This window comes from Numida meleagris, chromosome 16, assembly GCF_002078875.1.
Source record: "Numida meleagris isolate 19003 breed g44 Domestic line chromosome 16, NumMel1.0, whole genome shotgun sequence".
NCBI lineage: Eukaryota > Metazoa > Chordata > Aves > Galliformes > Numididae > Numida > Numida meleagris.
In genome coordinates this window covers 1,626,502-1,646,364 of record NC_034424.1, presented here as the reverse complement: position 1 = coordinate 1,646,364, position 19,863 = coordinate 1,626,502, and the positions used below count along the sequence as shown (strand labels likewise).

Here is a 19,863-nt window from a genome sequence, read left to right as displayed (position 1 = left end):
AGAGCGAGTTCAGTGTTTGTTCCTTAAAAGAATCGAACCTCGACTAAGCTAAGACCACAGGACAGCTTCAGCCTGGGCTTCACGAGACAGCAGTCATGCAATGTTGGAGACCCAAGGTGAATCCAGCAGTGCAGTGTGGTCGGAGCTGTGACACCACGTGGCACGGCACGGCCACCTCGTGCCACGAGCTGCTCACGAAGCAGCCGCTGTCCCAGGGAAGCAGGAATGCTTCAGGAGGATTGGCCTTCCGAGTGACACGAACACAAACCCAAACCAATGCACCACAGTAAAAGCCAAATACTTTCACTCACCGTAGACAACCCATGAGGCTTTCTAAGCATCGTGACAGCTTGGTAGCAGAGAAGAAAAAACACCTTTTAGAGCTTATCTAAAGTACAGGTTGGCAGATTAAAAATAAATCTTTTCTCCTTTTCAGTACACTGACCTTTTAGACTCTTCACTAAGCCATTTATATCTGGGAGACAATGAATAAAACCTTGCGTTATTTTACTTCCCTTTAACCCCTTAACTTTTGTAACTCGGTGTGAGTTTTGGGAGAACAAGCAACTGTACATCCACTTTTTGGGGCACAGCCATCCTTGGAGGTGCTCATTTGCCATGCTCTATTTAGCATCATCACTGATCTGTCTACTGAAGGCAACAGCAGTGGGCTGTACACTCCTGCCTGGAACCAGAGGATAATGACATAGAGAAGCCCTCCAGCAATTAGAGCTTAGCGTGGATGGAGATATGGGGAGTATCTAACCCCTGGGCACCACCAGTTCCTCCCTCCCCACCTCAGTAAGTGTTTAATTGTCTTTCAGAGGAAACACTAATGGGAGAGAGATCTGACAAAGTGGGAGAGCAAGAGGGTTGTACAGGACAATTCAGAAAAGCTAAGGAGGTCAGGGCATCAAAGGCAGCCTGAAACACAAGTGGCTAACGACATGGAAGAGGCCCTGGACAGGCCAGGAGGTTCTTCCAGTGGGACTGCAGGAGGGGAAAGGCAGTCCCATGAGCCTGGACAAAGGGGAGGAGAGGTGGGACACGCTTGAAAAGAGGAGTAATAGAAGCAAGGACTTCTGCAGATGATGGGAGGCCAGCAGGAAGGCCCTGGGAGATCCTCTTGGCTGTGACCATGTCAAAAGAAGAATGGAGAGGTCACATTTGCTTCCTTACCTGCCTGCCCTGGCTCCGGAAGAACTCCCCCGTGTTCTCGATGACTTGCTCATCTGAGAGGAGGCTGTAAGGCTGCTCCTTACACAGTACGAACATCTCCCAGAGGGTGACTCCGAACGCCCAGACATCGCTGGCTGTGGTGAACTTGCCCTGTGAACAGAACGTAAGCCTGGTTTGCACACAGCACTCATTTGGCAAAAAAAATAATTTCCAATCTGTTCTCTAATCACAAGGATTCATACCCAGGAAAACACCCTCACAGACAGCAGAGCAGCCAGCGTGCTCTAAGCGATGCACAAAGGAGCTGGAGCACAACACTGCTGCTTTGCAGGGCAAGAGCAGCACATCTCCGTGGGCTCACGGGACAGCTTTAGGGAGGTGAAGCTCTCGCTGGGGCAAACCTCTTGAAACAGGGAGCAAGTCTCAGAGAAAGCTGGGGGCTGCCATCCCTCCTGGGGATGCCTGCACTTGCCTCCAGCAGCAGCAGAACGCTGTGTGCTGCAGCAGGGGGTGATAGCTGCTGCCCACCTCCACCCAAAACACGGCACTGCAGCACAGAAAAGCCTGAACAGGAAGCAGAGCCCTAGGGTTGAAAGCAGAGCCAGAGCTGACTCTTAGAGGAAGGCCAGGATAACTCTGATCTTTGCATGTGTACAAGTTGGTGACAGTCTGCTCCCTGTCTGTGTTTTATGTCTTTTTGAAAAAAAAAAAGGGTGCCCAAACTGGATGCGTTTGGAACAATGTTTCTGAAGAAGTAAAAAGCAGCTAGAGACAACTCACAAAATCACAGACAACAATCGGGGCTGGAGGGCTGCATTGTCAGAAAGCAGCCAAGACTGCCCAGGCTTAGCCAGCAACCCCAGCAGCTGGAAGATACTCACACAAGGAAGGAGGGAAGTGACTTATAGCTCAGAGGAAGCTGAAGCCAGGAAGAGAAGGTGAACTTAAAAAAGCTTAGGACCATCAGCCTTTATGGCAGCCATAATTACAATGCTTCTGTGTACGCAGAGGGGGTGTAGTAAGAAAGTGTAACTGGATGCTCTCAAGACTAGCTTGAGAAAGAGATGGGGCTGATTACTGAGGAGCTGCCTCTAGAGTGGATGTGTTCAAGCTGTTAACAATCTCCTGAAGGGAGCCAGCAGGACCCACACACACAAACCAAACCCCAACGTCAAGCCCTGACCTGGCAGTGGAGGCTCATCAGGTTTCATTCCTGCCCCTCTGGGCTTCACAGCTGAGGAAGCAAGCACAGCACAGCAACCTGCTTGCAATTCCAGCAGGAATCCCAAATGCCAGGATCAGAACAGCACCGATTACCTGGAGCCTAACTGCTGTATTTGCAAGGACACCCTTCTTTTCTGGCCCAACTTAACCTAACAGACATCTCAGCAGGGCTATCTGCAGCTGTCAGGACTGTCGTAAGTACACATTACTAATTCAGGGGCACGCTGAGAACCAGAGGAAGGGAGAGAGAACAGTTTTGGACAGTGCCTACCAGGAGGATGCTTTCCCAGGCCATCCAACGTATGGGCAGCACCGCTCTGCCCTGGATCCGGTAGTAATCCCCGCTGTACAGATTCCTGCTCATGCCGAAGTCCGCGATCTTGATGGTGTAGTTGTTGCCCACCAGGCAATTGCGAGTTGCCAGATCTCTATGCACAAAGTTCAGAGATGCTAAATACTTCATTCCAGAGGCAATCTGGGTGGCCATGTAGAGCAGGTTAGAGTAGCTGCAATAGAAGATGACAAAACACAGGAAATCAGTACAGTTCTTTGCACTCGATACTTCCCTGACATTTCCTACTGCTTGGCCTTACGCTGGATGTACTATGGTGACCTGTCATTTGGTTTTGCTGTTGTACCAGTGAAACCAAACTGTCCAGTTCCAGAGCACTAACAGCCCAACCTGCCAGGCTAGGCCGAGCTCCTGAGCTGACTGAGCAAGAGCAGACATGCTGTCCCTGAAATTCGTGGCTGTAAGAATTCCACGTCCCTTGGACATTTAATACCAAGCATTAATATCAGAATTTTCCAAGAGTTTATGCAGCAAAGCACCGGCTTCTCAGAATGCCAGCAAAAATTAAGCTGTACAGACTCAGAATTTCATGTCTTAAGAAGTGCTCAGCTCACTACTTCAAATCATTGCTATCACGTATTAATACAAGCATGTGACAAAACATTAAAGAGAGCTTACATTTAATACTACCAAGCGTGTCAACCAACACGTTTTGTTATAATCTCAATTTCTCCATTACCAAAATGAAGACAGTCTGAACAAAGTCGCATGATACACAGACTGAATTTGGACCATCTGACTTCCAGAATTCTTCCCACCCCAGCACTCTGTGATGCTCAGCTGTTTCTCACTGTGCATACTCAAACACTTCAAGCAAGCAAGCATTTGTCAAAACAAATCTGAAACTGTTCACAATTAATTTTTCTCAGATAAAGCTCAGGAAAAAAAAAGCCTTATTTCTCTTTGTGTTCTGGTGGCAATGAGGAAAGCATTACCATAGAATCATCAATTTGAAGGAACCTTAAAGGTCATCTGCTGTCACGTTATCTGAATGATAACAGCATGACTCATGATAATATATCTGATCTACCCCTTCTCATCCATAGCTAAGCCATCGCTGCAGAGCTGGGAGGCAGCCCCTCTGCCCCGACAGAACGCTGGCAGGAGGGGCTGGCATCCCTTCCCTCCACCATGGTTAGCACCACAGCTCAGCCAGGTGACGGCTGACCCTGTACCACCATCAGCTCATTGCTTCTCCTGATCTGGTTGGACCCACTGTGTTCCCAGAGAAGGAATTCTGCCCCCACCTGCACCTCGCTCACCTGGCTGCTGGCTCCCTGCTTCGGTGCAGGCACACATTCCCAGACCTGCCTTCTCCCTTCCCCCTTGCCTCGTGCTGGGGCTGCTCCTCTTCCAATTCAAGACACCCAGTTCCCAAATCCACCTGCATTCTGGCAGGTCTTGTCAGCAGCTTTCTGCTGGCTCCCTGCCCCCTGCACAGCAAGCTCTGCAGCGCATGGTGCATGCAGCGCTGCATACAGAGGAGAGGGATGGGAGATTCCTCACTTGTCTTTGTGATTTGCTAAGCAGGCAGACAGCAGGGAGATGCATCTCAAATACAAAAAAGCTGTAGGGACAGCTGGACCCTGCCGTGTCAATCAGACACCCACAGGAACTGGCAGAGATACAAGATGCACTCTTTGGCAGTGGGATTCATTTCACTATCAGTAACCAGCTCCTATGGAGACAGACATCTGAGCTGGTCACACAGGCTTCTTTCAACATGAAACTGTCAGGCTGAAAGGGACAAAAGGAGAGGCTGAAGGATCAGCAGCAAGAGGAAGAAAGTCTCATGGGTATGGAAACCAGGAAAGAACACTGAATGCCGGTGTTAAAGTCAGATGAGAGGTGAGGAGGAGGAGGATTGAGACTATGGCCTGGAAAAAAAGCCCCAATTCTAAAGGCAAAAGCTGTTTCAAACATGTGGAAGAAACAGGAGACTGGAGAGAGCTGGGATGTGCCTGCTCAGATGCAAGGCCATCTTACAGCAGCTCCTGATGTGTCACAACTCCTCCATACAATGTCTGGTTAACATCCCACAACAGGAACACTGGCCACTGCCAGCTGCTGGCAGAAATAGAGCTGTTGTCTTCTAGGGCCTGTAAGACACAGCCATCTCCTCTTCAGTCCACCCGCAGAACTTGCTCTAACTGCCTTGCTCTTCAGCTGTAAATAAATCCATTCCTTTGTGGGCAAAAATGCCCAAGGCTGAGCAATGCAGGGAGTTCAGAGGTCTCCTTTTCCAAGCAGAACACACGTTAGCCCTACATGCAGCTCTGGTCTCTGAGGAAAGAACTTCTGCAGCAGTAGAGGTGTCTTCATGTTAATCCTTCTGCAGCGGAGGGAGGTCAGTGTCCCTCCTGACAGAAAACCATCTTCTCTGCCAGATCACTATTCTTCTTCTGCTGGCTGATGAAATCTTTCCTTAATGAAGCTCCACGCTCAGCCCTCCTTAGGTAATATTTTTTAGGCATCCAGAGAATGTACAAAATATCTTGGAAGTCTAAGAGAAATTCTTGACTTTATCCCAAAACTCTATCTGCAATGCAACCGGTTTGCCATTTGATGAAATCCTTGATGCAAGCTCACTAACATAAGATGGCCACTGTGACCAGAAGAGCCCACACTGAGGGACACTTCACGGGAAGAGATCTCTGGAGGCCTCAAGAACAACGTCCTATGCAAAGTGGAATCAGTGCCCGCAGTTTGTGCTGGGGCAATGGCCAGGCTGGAAGGTACAGAAGGAGCTGGTAGCTCTGTGTCACTGACTCAGCTTCAGCACAGGCAGCTTCTCTTACCTGACACAGGGAATGTTGTTTGAAATTGCAAATTTGCTGTAGATCTCCCTCTGCGATAGGAACTGATTGAGGTCTCCGTTCTCCATGTACTCGGTTATCATGCACAGCGGGTCGTCATGCACGCACACCCCCAGAAGCCGGATGATATTTGGGTTCTTCAGCCGTGACATAATCTTGATCTCTTTCAGGAAATCATTTCTGGTAAAACAGAAAACAGAGCTTTGAATCCTAAACTATTTCTTTGTCTAAGGAAAACACAAGCAGCAGGTAAGAAAATCCCTGACCAGAGACATTTACACATCTGCACACAGCGAGTTTGAATGATAATTCTGGCCTTGTGTGCAGCATCCACCCCTTCCCCAGAAAAGGGAATTAATACAGCATTTCAGTTTGACATTATGTTTCTTCCCCCACCCTCAGCTTTTTGCTTGCATCCTGTTCCTTACACAAACACGAAGCACACACCGAGGCCTCTCTCTTACAGAGGTCATTAAGGTTAACCCACATGAAACTGCTGCTTGGAGAGTATTTGCTTTCCTTCTCAGGTGGCTGGCACTGTGGATGTGCTTACCTGGCTGTTTTGTTGACATCTGATCTTAGCATCTTCACTGCTACGAGAACCGGCTGGTGAGTGAATTCTGTAGAAGAGACCCCCAGGAACTCCAGCAGGCCGTCAGCTTCACAAAGGTGCACCTGCAGGGCAGAAAGCAGGGCCAACTATGAGAGTGCACAAGCAGAAAACAAGAGGGAAACAATCTTACATTGAGGGCATCAGTTCCGTGAACCACTGGCAGAATGACCAAGGGAATGATCTAATAAAAAGTGACGCTGTTCTGATGACAAATAGCCCGTGGGTGGCCCAAGATTCTGGACAGAAACGCGTGCCTACACCACAAAGCCCAGAACATACACATGGATTGCAGACAAATGGGCTCCCAGTTTACTCCACAGACATAGATCATTGGTTCAGTACATAACTAAGTGGGGGTCAATGTGCCTAGCAAGCACTAGGGATGCTCAGGAAGGCCCCTGTGCCTGGAGTTGGCTGCTTTGCATTGTATATGCACACAAATGCTGCAGCACATTCAGCATGTATCACTCACTCACAACACATCCAGAACTGTCCTGCAGTGTGGCCTGAGCCACTGCTCAGACCTAACTGAGGAGCATCCAGAAGTCACAGACAACTCTCCAAAGCCCTTGAATTCAAGAAAAAAAGGGAGAAGTGCGTGCATGTTGTGGTACAAACACATCAGCTGTAAGCATAACCAGAGGTGAACGCTCTGAGGAAAGGACTGAATTCAAGGATTATTCAGATAAATAAATGAATACCAACATGAAAACACTGCCAGGGTTGTATAAAAAAAGAAGATGCAGAGGGAAGGAGCGCAACAAAACACTTGCTTAAGCATTTATCAGAATGCATATTCAAGAAGAGAACTGGACAAACATTCCTGGAGTGGAAAAAGTAGAAAATGGGAGGTGTGCAAGATAGGAAAAATGACTGGAGGAAGGGAGTAGACTGCATGTGCTTGCAGCAGTAAGGGAAACATAATGGGAGATTAATTTTATATGAAGAATGCACCAAGAACTTATGCAAGAAGCACAGTGAATAGAAAATGGAAACAGCGTAGGAAATGGACAAACCTACAAATCAGAAACAGAAGTGCAAAGAGGCTGCCACAGTTACATGGAGAGTGAAATCTGCCGTGGTCAAAGTACAGTCAGGGGATTCATTCTCATTAAATTACGAGAGTCTAGCAACAACATCAAGCAGAGATCAGCTGTATGCGCCAGCAGTAAAACTGAGCTATGGTACTAAGGGTCTGTATTGAAAGTGGAGGTAAGCGTGTCACTGTGTCCAGAAAGCAGATGGTTAAGAACAGAAATAAATGGCTTGGGAAGCTCTGGGTGGAGTGAAAAATGCATGAATGAGCCACGCTGCCAGAAGCAAAACTGCACAGTAAGCCAGAGCAGTGGAGCAGAGCACACAGTGGTGAGCAGTTTGGTGAGACCGTGTAGGTGAGATAGAGAAGAAGGAGAACCATGATGCAGCACATCTGCAGAACTGAGGGGAAAAGCTTGTGATGAAGCAGGCCATGAATCAAACTCCAAGGAAAGGGGGATGGAGAACCTGGCTACTGCTGTTCAACAACACAACGGAGGAGGAGAAAGCTTTAACAGTTATTTAAAGGAAAGGAATCAGTAGGGAGGAGAAACCAGAAGCAAAAAGGTGAGGAAAAGCCTCACATTTTTGGAGTGCAAGCCAGGACAGGGCAGGATCCATGCCACAGCAGTGGCAGTGCTGACAGCCAGGTGAAGAGAGTGAGGATACCGGCACCTTTCCAGTATGCCAAGTGATCCAGACTGAAGTGAGGGGAACAGGGAGGGAGGCTGAAGCAGGGCAGGTGTCACAGGGAGGAATTAAAAGCATGGGCACAACACAGATGAGGAAGAGGACAGTAAGGGGCTGTGCTTTACCAAAACGTAGCAAACAGAATTTTTAAGGCTGTGAGTGAGGAAAAGCTGGGGAGAATAAAGACACAGGTGAAGAGCAGGACAAAGTGAGGGGAAAACCTGGCTCCGTACAGAACCAAAGCAGGGAGAGAAGAAAAAGACAGATCCATTCACAGCTCAAAAGGAGCCCAAGGAACAAAGAGAACACTTGGCAGATGTCAGATGCGTGCATCATGCTGCCTCGGGCTTCTGAGGCAGAGTGGGGCTTGAGCAAGAAGCGACGCCAGAAAATATTCGAGGGCACCACAATGCCTGGGCAATGTCTGCCTCAGCCAGGGCCGGCACGCAGAGCCCCATCAGAACCAACCTGCTCATGTGAAAACTCTTTTTATACCCAGAGTGAGTCTGCCTTGGCTGGAGACACAAGCAGAGTTTCCAGTCACATGCCTACAGGTGGGTGGCAGCCTCCACATGTGCGAGATGTGTGTGGAGGGGCACGAAGCAGCCTGAACTCACACTGCCAGGCCTCTTCTATAGGGTCACAAACAGGGACACAGACAGCAGCCACGGTCTGCCTGCTATGAAAGACTCCTGTGTGGCATCAGGCTGCAGCCTCACAGGTATAGAATAGGGCTCTCTGAAGACTATCCTAAAGGACATTACAATAACCCAGCACCCTGGTCTAGGGGAAGGTGTCCTTTTCTGTGGCAGGGGGTTGGAACTAGGTGATCTTTAAGGTCCTTTTCAGCCCAAACCAACAGCAAAGGCATGTATTAAGTAATATACTGTTATGCAGGTCTCCCAGTCCCCAGGACAAAGTCATGCCAGAGAGCAGCTGAGAGGATTCCTTGTGCCATGCATCTCCTTTCTGCTAGAGAAAGCATGGAAGAGAATTGCTGTACCTCCCCAAACTGTCCTTCTCCCAGCTTCTCCTTGAGTCGTAGCTGCTGCCGTGGGAATTCACCTACGGAGATGTCCTTCTTGGTAAGGGAATCCACAGTGAGGGCTGGGACTGCATACATGTTGTTGCCCGTCACGCCTTGGAGGTGGACAATATCTGTTTCAGCATAGTGAGGAACATTGTTCTGAAAGCCTTGGTGAGGAGTGGACTTGGTCAGGTCAGGCTCAGCATAGTCCCCACTGCACACTGGGGAGAAAGCAAAGACAGGTTAAGTCAGACACTCTCACTCCCTGAAACCAGCGTGGCTGGCTTCCACTCCTGAATTCTGCAAGCCTCTGGGAATCCAGCTTAGCTGCATGAGTGTTAACCTTATGCCAATATACCAATCTAGATGGAAGACTGCCTTGTTTCAAGTAGTGCTTAAACCAGAACAAGTTGCACTTCTGCACGTTCCACAACAAATAGTTGTGAGTTACAGGTGAATCTGTGTTACTCAGCTCCCTACTCTACCCAGTTAGGAGAGTGAAAATTCTTGCCCAGACACGGAAGCACAAGTCTAAAGCGGTTACCTGCTTCTGATTCATCCTAAATCTGATCTGCTTCTTTAACCTGACACAGGGAATGCTGCCTGCAACATCAGACTTGCTCTGTATTCCTCTCTGGAGACTGGGGCCTCCATTTTTTCTGTACTCTGTTATCATGCTACTTTATCTCTTACAGCTTATTCACATAAATACCACGCAATAACTCTTTATAAACAACTTCCTGTACAGTCAGTTATTACATAGAACACATGTTCTGCTTTGGATTCACATCCTGACTCAGTCCAAATCAATCTCTTTGCATAGCATAATGCTGGACCTTAGCAAGTTGTTGCTTGAGGAATGCAGCACTGCCCTTGCATCCCCTAATCAGCAGCGCCATCACTGAGTACAAAAGCCCCTGGGAAGTGCTCCCTTCTGTGCACATCCAAAAGCTCCCCGGGGGCTGGAAGCCAGTGCACCTCTGACAACCCTCTGCTGGATTTGCCTCTGCTTTTTCTAATGGAGACTCAAAGAGCCCTTACTGCAGCAAGATGTGCTAAAGGCCTTCTCCTCCTCCAGCAGGCAGCCTGGACAGCGTGGGAGTGCTGCAGGCAGCGACTCCACTGCCAAGGGGCTGATGAGACAAACGATGACTTGCTGCTGTGATTGCCAAAATCAGCTCCTAAGAAGATGACCTGGCCAACACATAAACAACCCTTAAAGAGAACAATAAAAGGCCACCACCCTTCAGTGGGGGCTGGTGCTCCATCTGCCAATGTTACATACTAAAAAGTTTCTGAGCTTCAAAACACTGTCTTTGTAGTACTGCTATATATCAAAGAAGATTACTCAGACATTTTAAAAAGTGAGGGAAATAATAAAAGAATAAATGCCTAACCTTCAGGAGTCTGACTATTCCCTTACCTGAATCCTCTGCACTTTGGGATAGCTCTGGAAGCTTGTGCAGCAGTGTAGCTGGCTGGTGATATTCCAAATCCAGTGGAAAAGCGCGTTCGTAGGTGGGATTTGACTGGTGGATCTGGGTCTGGTTGTTGGCAATGGTGTAGCTGTAGAAGGAGAGGCGAACTGTGGCGTCCTCCTCCAGGATTCGGCGCGGGGCCTTAAAAAAAAAAAGAAAAGAAAAAGCTGCTGAGGTGATGCTCAATTTTTGAGTAATGTACTGGCTGCAACTGCAGCAATTTCCAGTAACATCCTGGATAGGGCCTGCACCCTCCCCTGCTGAGGGAACAAGGTTTTAGCTGCTAGATGGAGCAGGAGAAACCTTGTGCTTTCCACAGAAGTCAGAGCTCTTTAGGGCTAATTCTTAGATCTGAATGCGTGCCTGCAAAATAGCCCCACTGCATTACCTTTTCCAGCCTTTTTTGAACATACTGCTTCCAAAGAATAATGATTATAATCAACAGGAGCAGAAGAATAATAGCCACAAGGCAGCCCACAAGGATGGAGGTACTGGAGTCATCTGCCTTCTCTCCTATCCAGGTGCTCGTTACAGAAGATGTGGTTTCTGCAAACACAGAGGAATTAAGAACGATCTGCCATCAGCAAAGCACTGGCTATTGCATGTGCTGGCCAACTTCCACGACACCACGCCCCTTCCTACAGGTTGGTACAGAAAAGATCTTAGGCAGCTTCCTGAGCATTAACACCAGCTGCGTTCCCATTTTACCCTGGTCTGCCACAACTCAGAGGCTCACAGCTAAGAACTGCGCAGAGGACTTCTGCAACCAAGCACTGCTCTTAGCATCGGAACAAATTCCGTCGATGCATCCATGTATAAGCAGATAAAGCTTTCAGTTTCACCAGCACCACACGTGCATTCGGCCTACTTGCTCCATGAGGCAGCGTAGGCCTGCTGAGGGCAGAAGACATAGCTGAGGCTTGGAGAACTGTAAGCTGAAGCCCTGTGTATGAGGGCAACAACCAGGCCGTACCTAGATCCCCAGAGAAGGAGACCACAATAACTAGGATGTCACTGTGAAATCCCCCAACCCTCGAGCCCTTGGCATGACTAAGTGACAGATGTCCTTACCCCAGGTCCCCTCAGTAACGTTGTACACTGTTTCCAGGGCATCTGTAGTGCTTGTGGCAGCAGTAACCAGAATAGGATTTACACTCTCCATGTCTGTGGGGGGGGGGGAAGGGAAGATGTCAGTCCAACAAAATCTCTCTGCTCCTGCCAGCAGTCAGCGCAATCCCAAGCATGACCTGCACCCTCCTGAGTGAGCCTGGGCTGTGACCCACGTAGCAGATCCCAAGCAGCACAGGCACAGATAATCTGCTCCCTCTGAACTTCCCAGTGCATCTGGTGGGAGCGAGTGGAGGCTGCACATTGAGCAGCCTGTACTTCCTAACCACAGCAAACTGCCAGTGCATGCAATGTCCTTCCCTGAGCTTGGCCAGAAAGCTGGTACTGAAACAAGGGCCTTTTTGCACCCCTCATCTTTCTTCTTCTCCTTTTAGCATGATTAGCAGAATCATCATACCAGGCTGGACCAAGAGCCTGCCTAGTCCCACACGTAACAGGGAAGGCAGCCAGCAGGGGCTGCTATCAGCAAGATAAGCAACAAGCTGCAATCTGAGCATTCCTTCCACGTGTGTCCCCTCACAAAAGGACCTCAGAGCAGACAGCTAGAGCCACTACATCAGCGATGGCTGCTTTCTTCAAGGCTCTGCCCACTCCCTCCCAGAACCTTTCAAACCACCTCATGGTACTGACTTCTGCTGCACAGTTAAGATGCGAGCAACAAAAATTTCAGCCTGTTGTGGGTTTTTATACATTAATCTGCAATCTCTTAACTTCTATCTGTTAACTATATCTGTAGATACAGCTTAGTACAGGTAAAAACTGACGCCAGGAGCAGCACACAACTGCCTCAAAAAGAAATGCCCTATGCTTTAGTTTTTGGTTGCCCTGGTTGTGCATTTGCGTATGTGCATCAGCTTGAAAAGCATCCTCTGACTTGTCTGCCCATGCGCTGCCCTTCCAAGTCTGTCTCCACTACCTCCTCCCCATTGTGCAGCCCCACAGCACCCTACGCTCACATTAACCCACATCCTGCACCTCCACACCATCTCTTCTGCTCTCCACCTTTCCCAAGATCTACTTGGCTGTAGGAACACTCACCTGACTGAAAGGAAATCTCACTGATCATCATCCAGGTGTCAGCGAAGTAGAAGCGGCACAGTACGGCTTTACCCACGTGCTGATTGAGGGGCACAGTCACAAACCTTGCGCTGGGATTTTTGTCATCCAGGACAGTCGCCACACCAACAGGTTCAGGCTCCCAGTCTGCAATCAGGCGTGGTTTGAACAGACACTCCACCTTCTGGAAGATCTTCACCCCCTTGGAAAACATGTTGTTGCAATGCACCTAGCAAGGAGAACACAGCAGGAAAGAGAAATAGTTACTGAGATAAAAATTAAGCCTCAGGGATTTCTGTTCATGAAGGTTTTCTGCTTCTAATCTCTCTCTGTATGGATACTCTTAACCCAGAATAAATGATACAATAATGGCCAAATTTTATCAGGGTCTTCAAAAGGCCCATATAAAAATAATCAAAGAAGGCTTGTGCTAATCTAAAGCCAAACACATTAACTCTCCTTGACCACAGACCCTACAAGGGAAAAGAAAACTACCTGCACTCCAACCTCTTCTGGAAACCCACCAGCTTCCACAGTCTAAGTAATGTCTTCCAAACAATAACCAAGCAATATATGCAACCTCAGGACGAAATTCTCCCGTTATAGAGCAGCAGTTCTGCTGTGCCTGCATCTTGAAGGTAACTGAGGGTCTATGTTTTCTTTACACCATCATGTCAGCCTGCATTCATCATCCTCTCCTGGTAGCTCAGCCCTGCCTGCTGCAATGGCACCACTGGTTTAGGTCATTCCAGGATGCTGGAATTTAAACAGCCATCACTATGCTGCCAAGTTAACATCCCACTAAAACAAAGACATCCTGAAGATCTGGACCAAGGTGTTTTGGCACTGTACCCAACGATTGGGAACCAAAGGTGTATATAATAATATACATTGGTGAATATATAAGGTTCACAATAAGGTGAACCTTAAAGAGTTTGGCGTACCTCATCCTACACCTTTGTTTTCATGGCTAAGGTGGTCCAACCCTCCCTGGGAACTCTAGAAATCATTTCCTAATGACTCTGGAGCGTTAGGAACTGTGACAACAGCCCCTTCCAAACTGCATGTTGCTCTGAACCCTATTAATCTCGTGACCTCTGAAATCTTGCAGTGAATAGCAGTGAAGCAGTAATGAGGACAACAGGCCTGGTGAGAAGGAAGAAGACAAAAGCAGGGTAGTTGAGCATAATTAAGAACAGCTGAAGATTAGACAACATTATTCAATATGGAGATACAGTCATCCATAACAAGGCAGGAAAGCCTGACATCTGCAATACACAGATTGTGCCATATTTGGATAGGAGTTGGATATGTTCACATCTTGGACTGATACAGAGACACTCTCTAATCCAAACATCACCTACTGAAGTCCAATTTTATAATGTGCAAGCCTAAGTAGTTTGCAATGCAGCTGCAATATTTGCTAACATTTATTTTTAGTACTTTCTTGGATACCGGGGAAGTTCAGAAGACTGGAATAAAGCAAAAAGGCATCGAGATATAACAGAGAAAAGTATTTACAGACCTAGTCTATAGATCTAGTCTGTGCAAAATACAAAGCTGAAACAGCTCATATTTAATAAGAATGAGGAATAGTTTATGCTGATTCATACAGCTTTATAATGAAATACTAAACGAAGTAGCTATTTTTATGTGCTTGTTTATTTGGTTGATCAGGATGGCTGTGTTTACATGACAGGTTTGCAGGGGCATTAGAACACTTGCTCCAATTAGCATAATATGAGCTCATGAATCATATTCACTTAATCAAAATTTGTCCACTAGAAAGTCTTAAAAAAAAACCTAAGGCATAGATCATTCTTCTCCAGGTTTTTTCCTAGGAGGAATGTATGCCTAGCTCAGGTTATTCACTACCTTTTCAGTGATCTGAAAGAGATAGCAGAATCAGTAGCAATAAAACAAAATGAAGGGAAGAATCACAAAAATCACTTTCCTCAATCTGCACTGAACCACAGACTGGGTTTTCTGGACTGGCTCATTACAAGGCAGCAAACTCGGGAACAAAACGTAAGTAATTCTTCCCGCACTGGAAGCCAGTAACTTTGAACTGACTTTAAGTACAATACCAAAGTCTTAATGAACACTGGCTCCCTGTCCTTTGGCTAAGAGGACTAATATGATCTCAAGATTCATAAACAAAGAGGAATTACCCAAAGCCAGGAAATTGGTACCATTCTTTTATGTAGTTTGATGGAAAAGCTGCATCTAGTCCCAGTCGCTATACCTCCAATGGAATACTGGCAAACAAAGAAAGGACTGAAAGATAGCTACAGAAGTGATGCTGGATCTCACAGGGAAGGCACTGAGAAGTTCAGCCAACCTAGTTTACTGAAGCAGCGATTAAGAAAGTGATTTAACCGCAGTATAGAAGCAGGAAAGTTTCTGAGAAGGCAAGATTCCCACTTTTGGCCAGCAAAAGCAGGCTAGGAGCCAATGGTTGCAAGTTAAAAATAGACAAAATAAAACCAGGGTATGTAACCACCAAAACAATTCACTTAAGGATGTGGTGGGTTCTCCTTCATTTGAAATCTTTACAAGAAAAGCCACTGACCCTTTTTAAAAAATTCTATTTACTACAGAACTAAAAAGTTCAGGTCATCCTTTTCCTCTGGGTAATTTCCCAGAGCACAAGCATAGACTGAGGTGTCCAGAGAAGTTTTTCATCAAAAATGGAAGCCCAGACATGTCCTTTCTTTCAAGGGTCACACAGGCCTTAAGACCATGAGCAGCCTGCATCCTAAATCCTTCTTATTTGCCAACAGGGGCTGCCTAAACACTGCTCCAGGAGTTATTTCCCTTGTCATTTGAGCCAAATACTGAGAGTGCCCAAGATCCAGAGAGGCACGTGCTGCCCTGCGTCACCAGCCTACATCAGCAAACCCGGGATGACACCGACTCAAACTGTCCCTCTGGTGATTTCTGCTGCTGGGCACATTACATTCTCCACCTTTGGGGACAGAGCCCACATCACAGGACGGCTTGAGTTGGAAGGGACCTCAAGGATCATCAAGTTCCAACCGCCAAAGGAGCAGCCTGGGAGCACGCAGACCCAAAGCCCGCCCCAAGGCCGCTGGAAAAGGACAACACCAAATACCTTCATGGAGGTGAAGTTCCGCGGTCGGTCAAACTGAAATTCCATTTCAACAAAGCCTGTGCTGAAGCTCTCGTTCTTCCAGCCCACGTAGTCATAGCCTGGCCACACGCGGTACTGGTGGCTCTGCGTGAAGTCGTCCAGCCCCAGCACGCCATCCGTCAGCTGGCCCAGACCGCCGTACAAGTGCCTGGCCAGGAAGAAGCAACAGTTAAACAGAGCATCACCCAGCAGAGCTCAGATGTAAAACCATTTGGGACCTTCAGCTGGCACCAGGAAAACAGTCCTTTGTTTATTCTTAACGCTTCATGGACAAAAACTCATCTCCTATGATTGGGCAACATCCCATTTGTTCTGCTCGAGGTGGGATTTTAAAGCCTTTCCATGCTTTGGAAGAGGCAGGAGTTTTTGCGCTGACACCAAGCGCCAACAGCAAAGCCAAGGCTTGAGCAGAATTTCTCGAGAACAAAAATGGAGACTACAGAAAATGACACCACAAGATGCCCAAACTGCAAACTCCAGGGCAGCATTTTACTGCAGAGCTGTGTGGGAGGCAAGCTGTTCCATCCTGCCCCGAGGAAACCAGTGGGGAAAGGTTCGCAAGAAGGCACAGAAAAGCAGAAAAAAGAGCAGTGAGACCCCAGACAGCTCAGCCAGCTGTAACTGGGGTTATTTTCGGCACTGTTGCTCATGAAAGAGAAGAACACTATCAGCCCCATTGGCAAGGCTGATCAGATTCTTCTCCCAGAGCCCTGTCCTGTTCCACTTCCTATCTGAGAGCACAGAGCTCACCAGGTCAGTGCTGGAAAGCTGTACAGAGTAAAACAGATGTGGTACACTCCTGACATACCTGCCTTCTGGGAGTCATCCCTGGAACGTCCCTCAGTCTACAGCAGGGAAAGTGCAAACAGCTCAGTAGTATTAGTGCCCCAGCTTGCTCCCTGGACTTGTTTTGTTCAGCTTGTCAAGGAAGTCTTTGTCTCTCGGGCTGCTGCTGTACATGGTGGAGGTTCCTAAGCCCATTCCAGGTGAGTCCTCAAATCAGAGGGGTTTGCACAGGTTCACGTGCCTTGTTGTCTCCAAAGCAGAACTAACAGTTGGACAAGGGGGACTCCCTTTCCATCCAGTCAGGCACACAAGCTTAAGTTCAGCTGGCTCTGAAGACTCCCTGCTTAGCATAGTGAGCTTTGTGCCTGCATTTAGAGTTTCCTGATGTTTCCAAGCAAAAAATTTAGCTTCCTCTATTAGCACTGGACCTCTAAGTGTAGCACCTGCTTCTTTCTGACCTTATAATCCCCTTTTTTCTTCTACCTCTAACCCTCCCCCCCATACCAGTGCAGTTTGAAAGTACCAGATATTAACCTAAGACCTGATATTTCTGATAACCAGGTACCTGATATCTCACAACATCTTCCAAGCATTAAGAACATACCTTCTCTTCCCATATTTCAACCTTCAGCATGACAAAACACAGCTTTACAAAAATCAGAACTTTAGGCATCAGTAAAAAATTCCAAAGAAGTTGATGACAACTGCAATTGGACTTGGAATAAAAGCACCTTAAATTATGACAGCAAGTCACTGAAGTCACTGCTGGGTCATTTATTTGGCCCACTCCAGCACAAGCAGGAATATGCTGCCTCAAGAGGAGACCCATGCTCAAGTACTAAAAGTTTCCAAGCCTTTTAAAGATGCTCAGATCTATAGCAAATGAAGTGGTCACACAGTGTTTGTAAGTCCACTCAGCTATTTAATATTTCAGATTCAGGCTGTTAGTGAACTCCTTCCAAAACAAATCTCAGCTGTTACATGAATCAGAATTGCCTCAATGTAAGGAACATGCCACCCTGCCTAATTAATCTCAATTATGTGAGAAATTAATGGGCCTTGTAACGAGTTCTCAAAAACCAGTTATTTTTGTTGGGGTTTTTTTGTTTGTTTTTACTCCAAATCGGATAAGCATCATACCCAAGAAATCTCTACAGTGAGTAATTGGCCAGCTTCCTCTCACACCACATTGGTAGGAGTGCCTCTGCTGACTGAAGCTTCTCACAAAGAGTGATGCACTTTTCCAAGCTGTTTCAAGACCACCACAGCTTTCTTTTCAAAGGGTATCTCAGATCTGTGCAGGAGCTCACAGGTATCAAGGGCAGGCCTAGCGTTCAGGTGCTGTGTACTTTCTTGGATGCCCAGTTTAACCTGGAAACCTCCTGCAACAGCCTGAAATGCAGTCTGCATAAGCAACAGAGGCAACTGAAGAGGGGAAGGACCTTCATCTGCTCCAGGAACCCTGGGACCATCAAGTCTAAAGGTCCAGCCAGATCTCCAACTCCAATCTGGGGCAACTAAGAGTTGCAGCACGTTATGATCTGCAGTATCAAAAAACAGCTTAAAGCTATACCTGACCCAACAAAGAAATTAGTACAACAGATATGGTCAAAATAAGACACCAAGAGTGATGAGAGCTTTAAGGCAACTACACACATCAGGACCATCTCATCACATCATGCACAGATGGAAGCCACGAACAAAGACAGCACTGAGATGTATAATGACATTCTTCTCTGAGGAAAAGCACTGACAACTTCCAGTAACAAAAAACTTGTTTCCTGACAGCCTTTGCCATCTGAGATGGATGAACCAATTATGTCACGAGCCCGTGTCCTCCTCTAAAGCAGGCACTCACAGCATGTCAAAGGGCCAGGAATAAAGCCAATGAAATAGCATATGCTTTGGAGAATTAAGAGGACAGCTTGCAGCTAGGGAGGTCTCACCAAAGAAGCGTTTGGGATACAAGATATTAATGACAAGGTAAGTAAGAAAGAAGAGATAATTCGCAGAAGGACTGAGAGAAAACAGGACGACTTCTCCCACCTGCGCTCCTGGTAGCCATCATAGGTCGAGTCATTCAGATAAACGATGGGAAAGCCAGGAGCCGCTATTGTCCCTCCTTCAGGGATGCTATAGGATGCCAAACCATCTAAAAAAAGAAGGCCATATACCTCAGAAACACAGCAGCAGCCGCCTTCCATTATCTCTGTCCACACGATCCTTTTATTTACGATGCGGACCAACAGAAGCAGTCCTGTTGGTCTGGAATTCCCTCTGCATACACAGGGACGCAGGTGAGTCCCGGTCAGCGTGACGTGAGGACTACTTCCCAGTGACAGGCAACAGCTACTTACCATACCAGACACAGCCATAGAGCTCCACTCTCATGCAGACAGTCATCGGCAGCTCCGTCACAGGAATCACCCGGATGAAGCGAGCAATGATGGGAGGCCGAAGATCTTTCAAGACCACATCGTACGTATCAATGTTGCCTTGTATTACCTGGAAAAGAGAAGTCCTTATCAGTAACTTCTCCCTGTTGTGCAATCCACATGCATCCATCAGTGTAAGACTGGGGACTTTTCCCACGCAGTACGGTTGGCTGCTGCTGCTCCCCTCCTCCTGCCTGGTGCATGGCTGACAGGGTGAAAGGCGCTGCCACTTCACTTCCTGCCCACTGCAGACCCCTACCAGGCAGGACTGTGATGGAGAGAAGAAAGGCAGGTAGAAGATGAGAGTATATGTGGACCACATGCTGCAGAGACCTTGACTTACTTGTACATAACCTCTCCTTCTGCAAACAATCCTCCGTGTACATTCAAACAGCAAGTAACTGAGCACTCGCCCTCACCATTAATTACCTTGTGAAGTGTCCTGATACCCTTTTTCTATGAGATGCTGCACAAGACAACAACATTTCAGAGGTGCTGCAGAATCCGGTGGATGGAAGTGCAAGCAGCACTGCCAGACAGCACATCCCACTGAAGTGCACTCTGATGTGTCAGAGACTTTCACCTTCCCCTCAGCTTCACCACTGTTCTGGGAAGTCTACTGCTTGTGTTGACAGTCAGTGTGTGGAAATAGCTGAACTGTCAGTCCCCAGTGGTGGACACAAAGTGTCTAAGAGATTTCTGAAAGGATCTGCACCTATGGAGACAGACTTCCTCTTCGCATCAGCAGAGAATAACTGTGGCTTGGGAGTGCACTGAGAACTAAAAGGTCATGTTATACTAGAAAGAAGCCACTCAGAAGACTGTATCTCTCTGAAGATGATGAGAGATGAATAGCACAGAAAGGCTGCTAAAATGAAGAGAGAGGAGGT

The 19,863-nt window shown here is 47.4% G+C and overlaps 1 protein-coding gene across 3 annotated transcripts in view; it reads right to left on the bottom strand.

The window, feature by feature from the left end:
- The window catches only part of LOC110407001 (discoidin domain-containing receptor 2-like), a 53,216-nt gene that overhangs the window by 2,049 nt on the left and 31,304 nt on the right, over positions 1–19,863 (bottom strand). For 2 of the 3 annotated variants that reach the window (XM_021414163.1, XM_021414162.1), the window contains exons 5-16: positions 18,896–19,043; positions 18,585–18,690; positions 15,714–15,900; positions 12,581–12,827; positions 11,486–11,578; positions 10,803–10,960; positions 10,360–10,555; positions 8,913–9,157; positions 6,125–6,246; positions 5,554–5,751; positions 2,675–2,909; positions 1,180–1,329 (exon numbers count right to left, since the gene is read on the bottom strand). In XM_021414163.1, the coding sequence (XP_021269838.1) occupies positions 1,180–1,329; positions 2,675–2,909; positions 5,554–5,751; positions 6,125–6,246; positions 8,913–9,157; positions 10,360–10,555; positions 10,803–10,960; positions 11,486–11,578; positions 12,581–12,827; positions 15,714–15,900; positions 18,585–18,690; positions 18,896–19,043 (2,085 nt within the window). Of the gene's footprint in view, positions 1–9; positions 350–1,179; positions 1,330–2,674; positions 2,910–5,553; positions 5,752–6,124; positions 6,247–8,912; positions 9,158–10,359; positions 10,556–10,802; positions 10,961–11,485; positions 11,579–12,580; positions 12,828–15,713; positions 15,901–18,584; positions 18,691–18,895; positions 19,044–19,863 lie in introns of those variants that run through there. The other variant, XM_021414164.1, reaches the window with a different exon arrangement.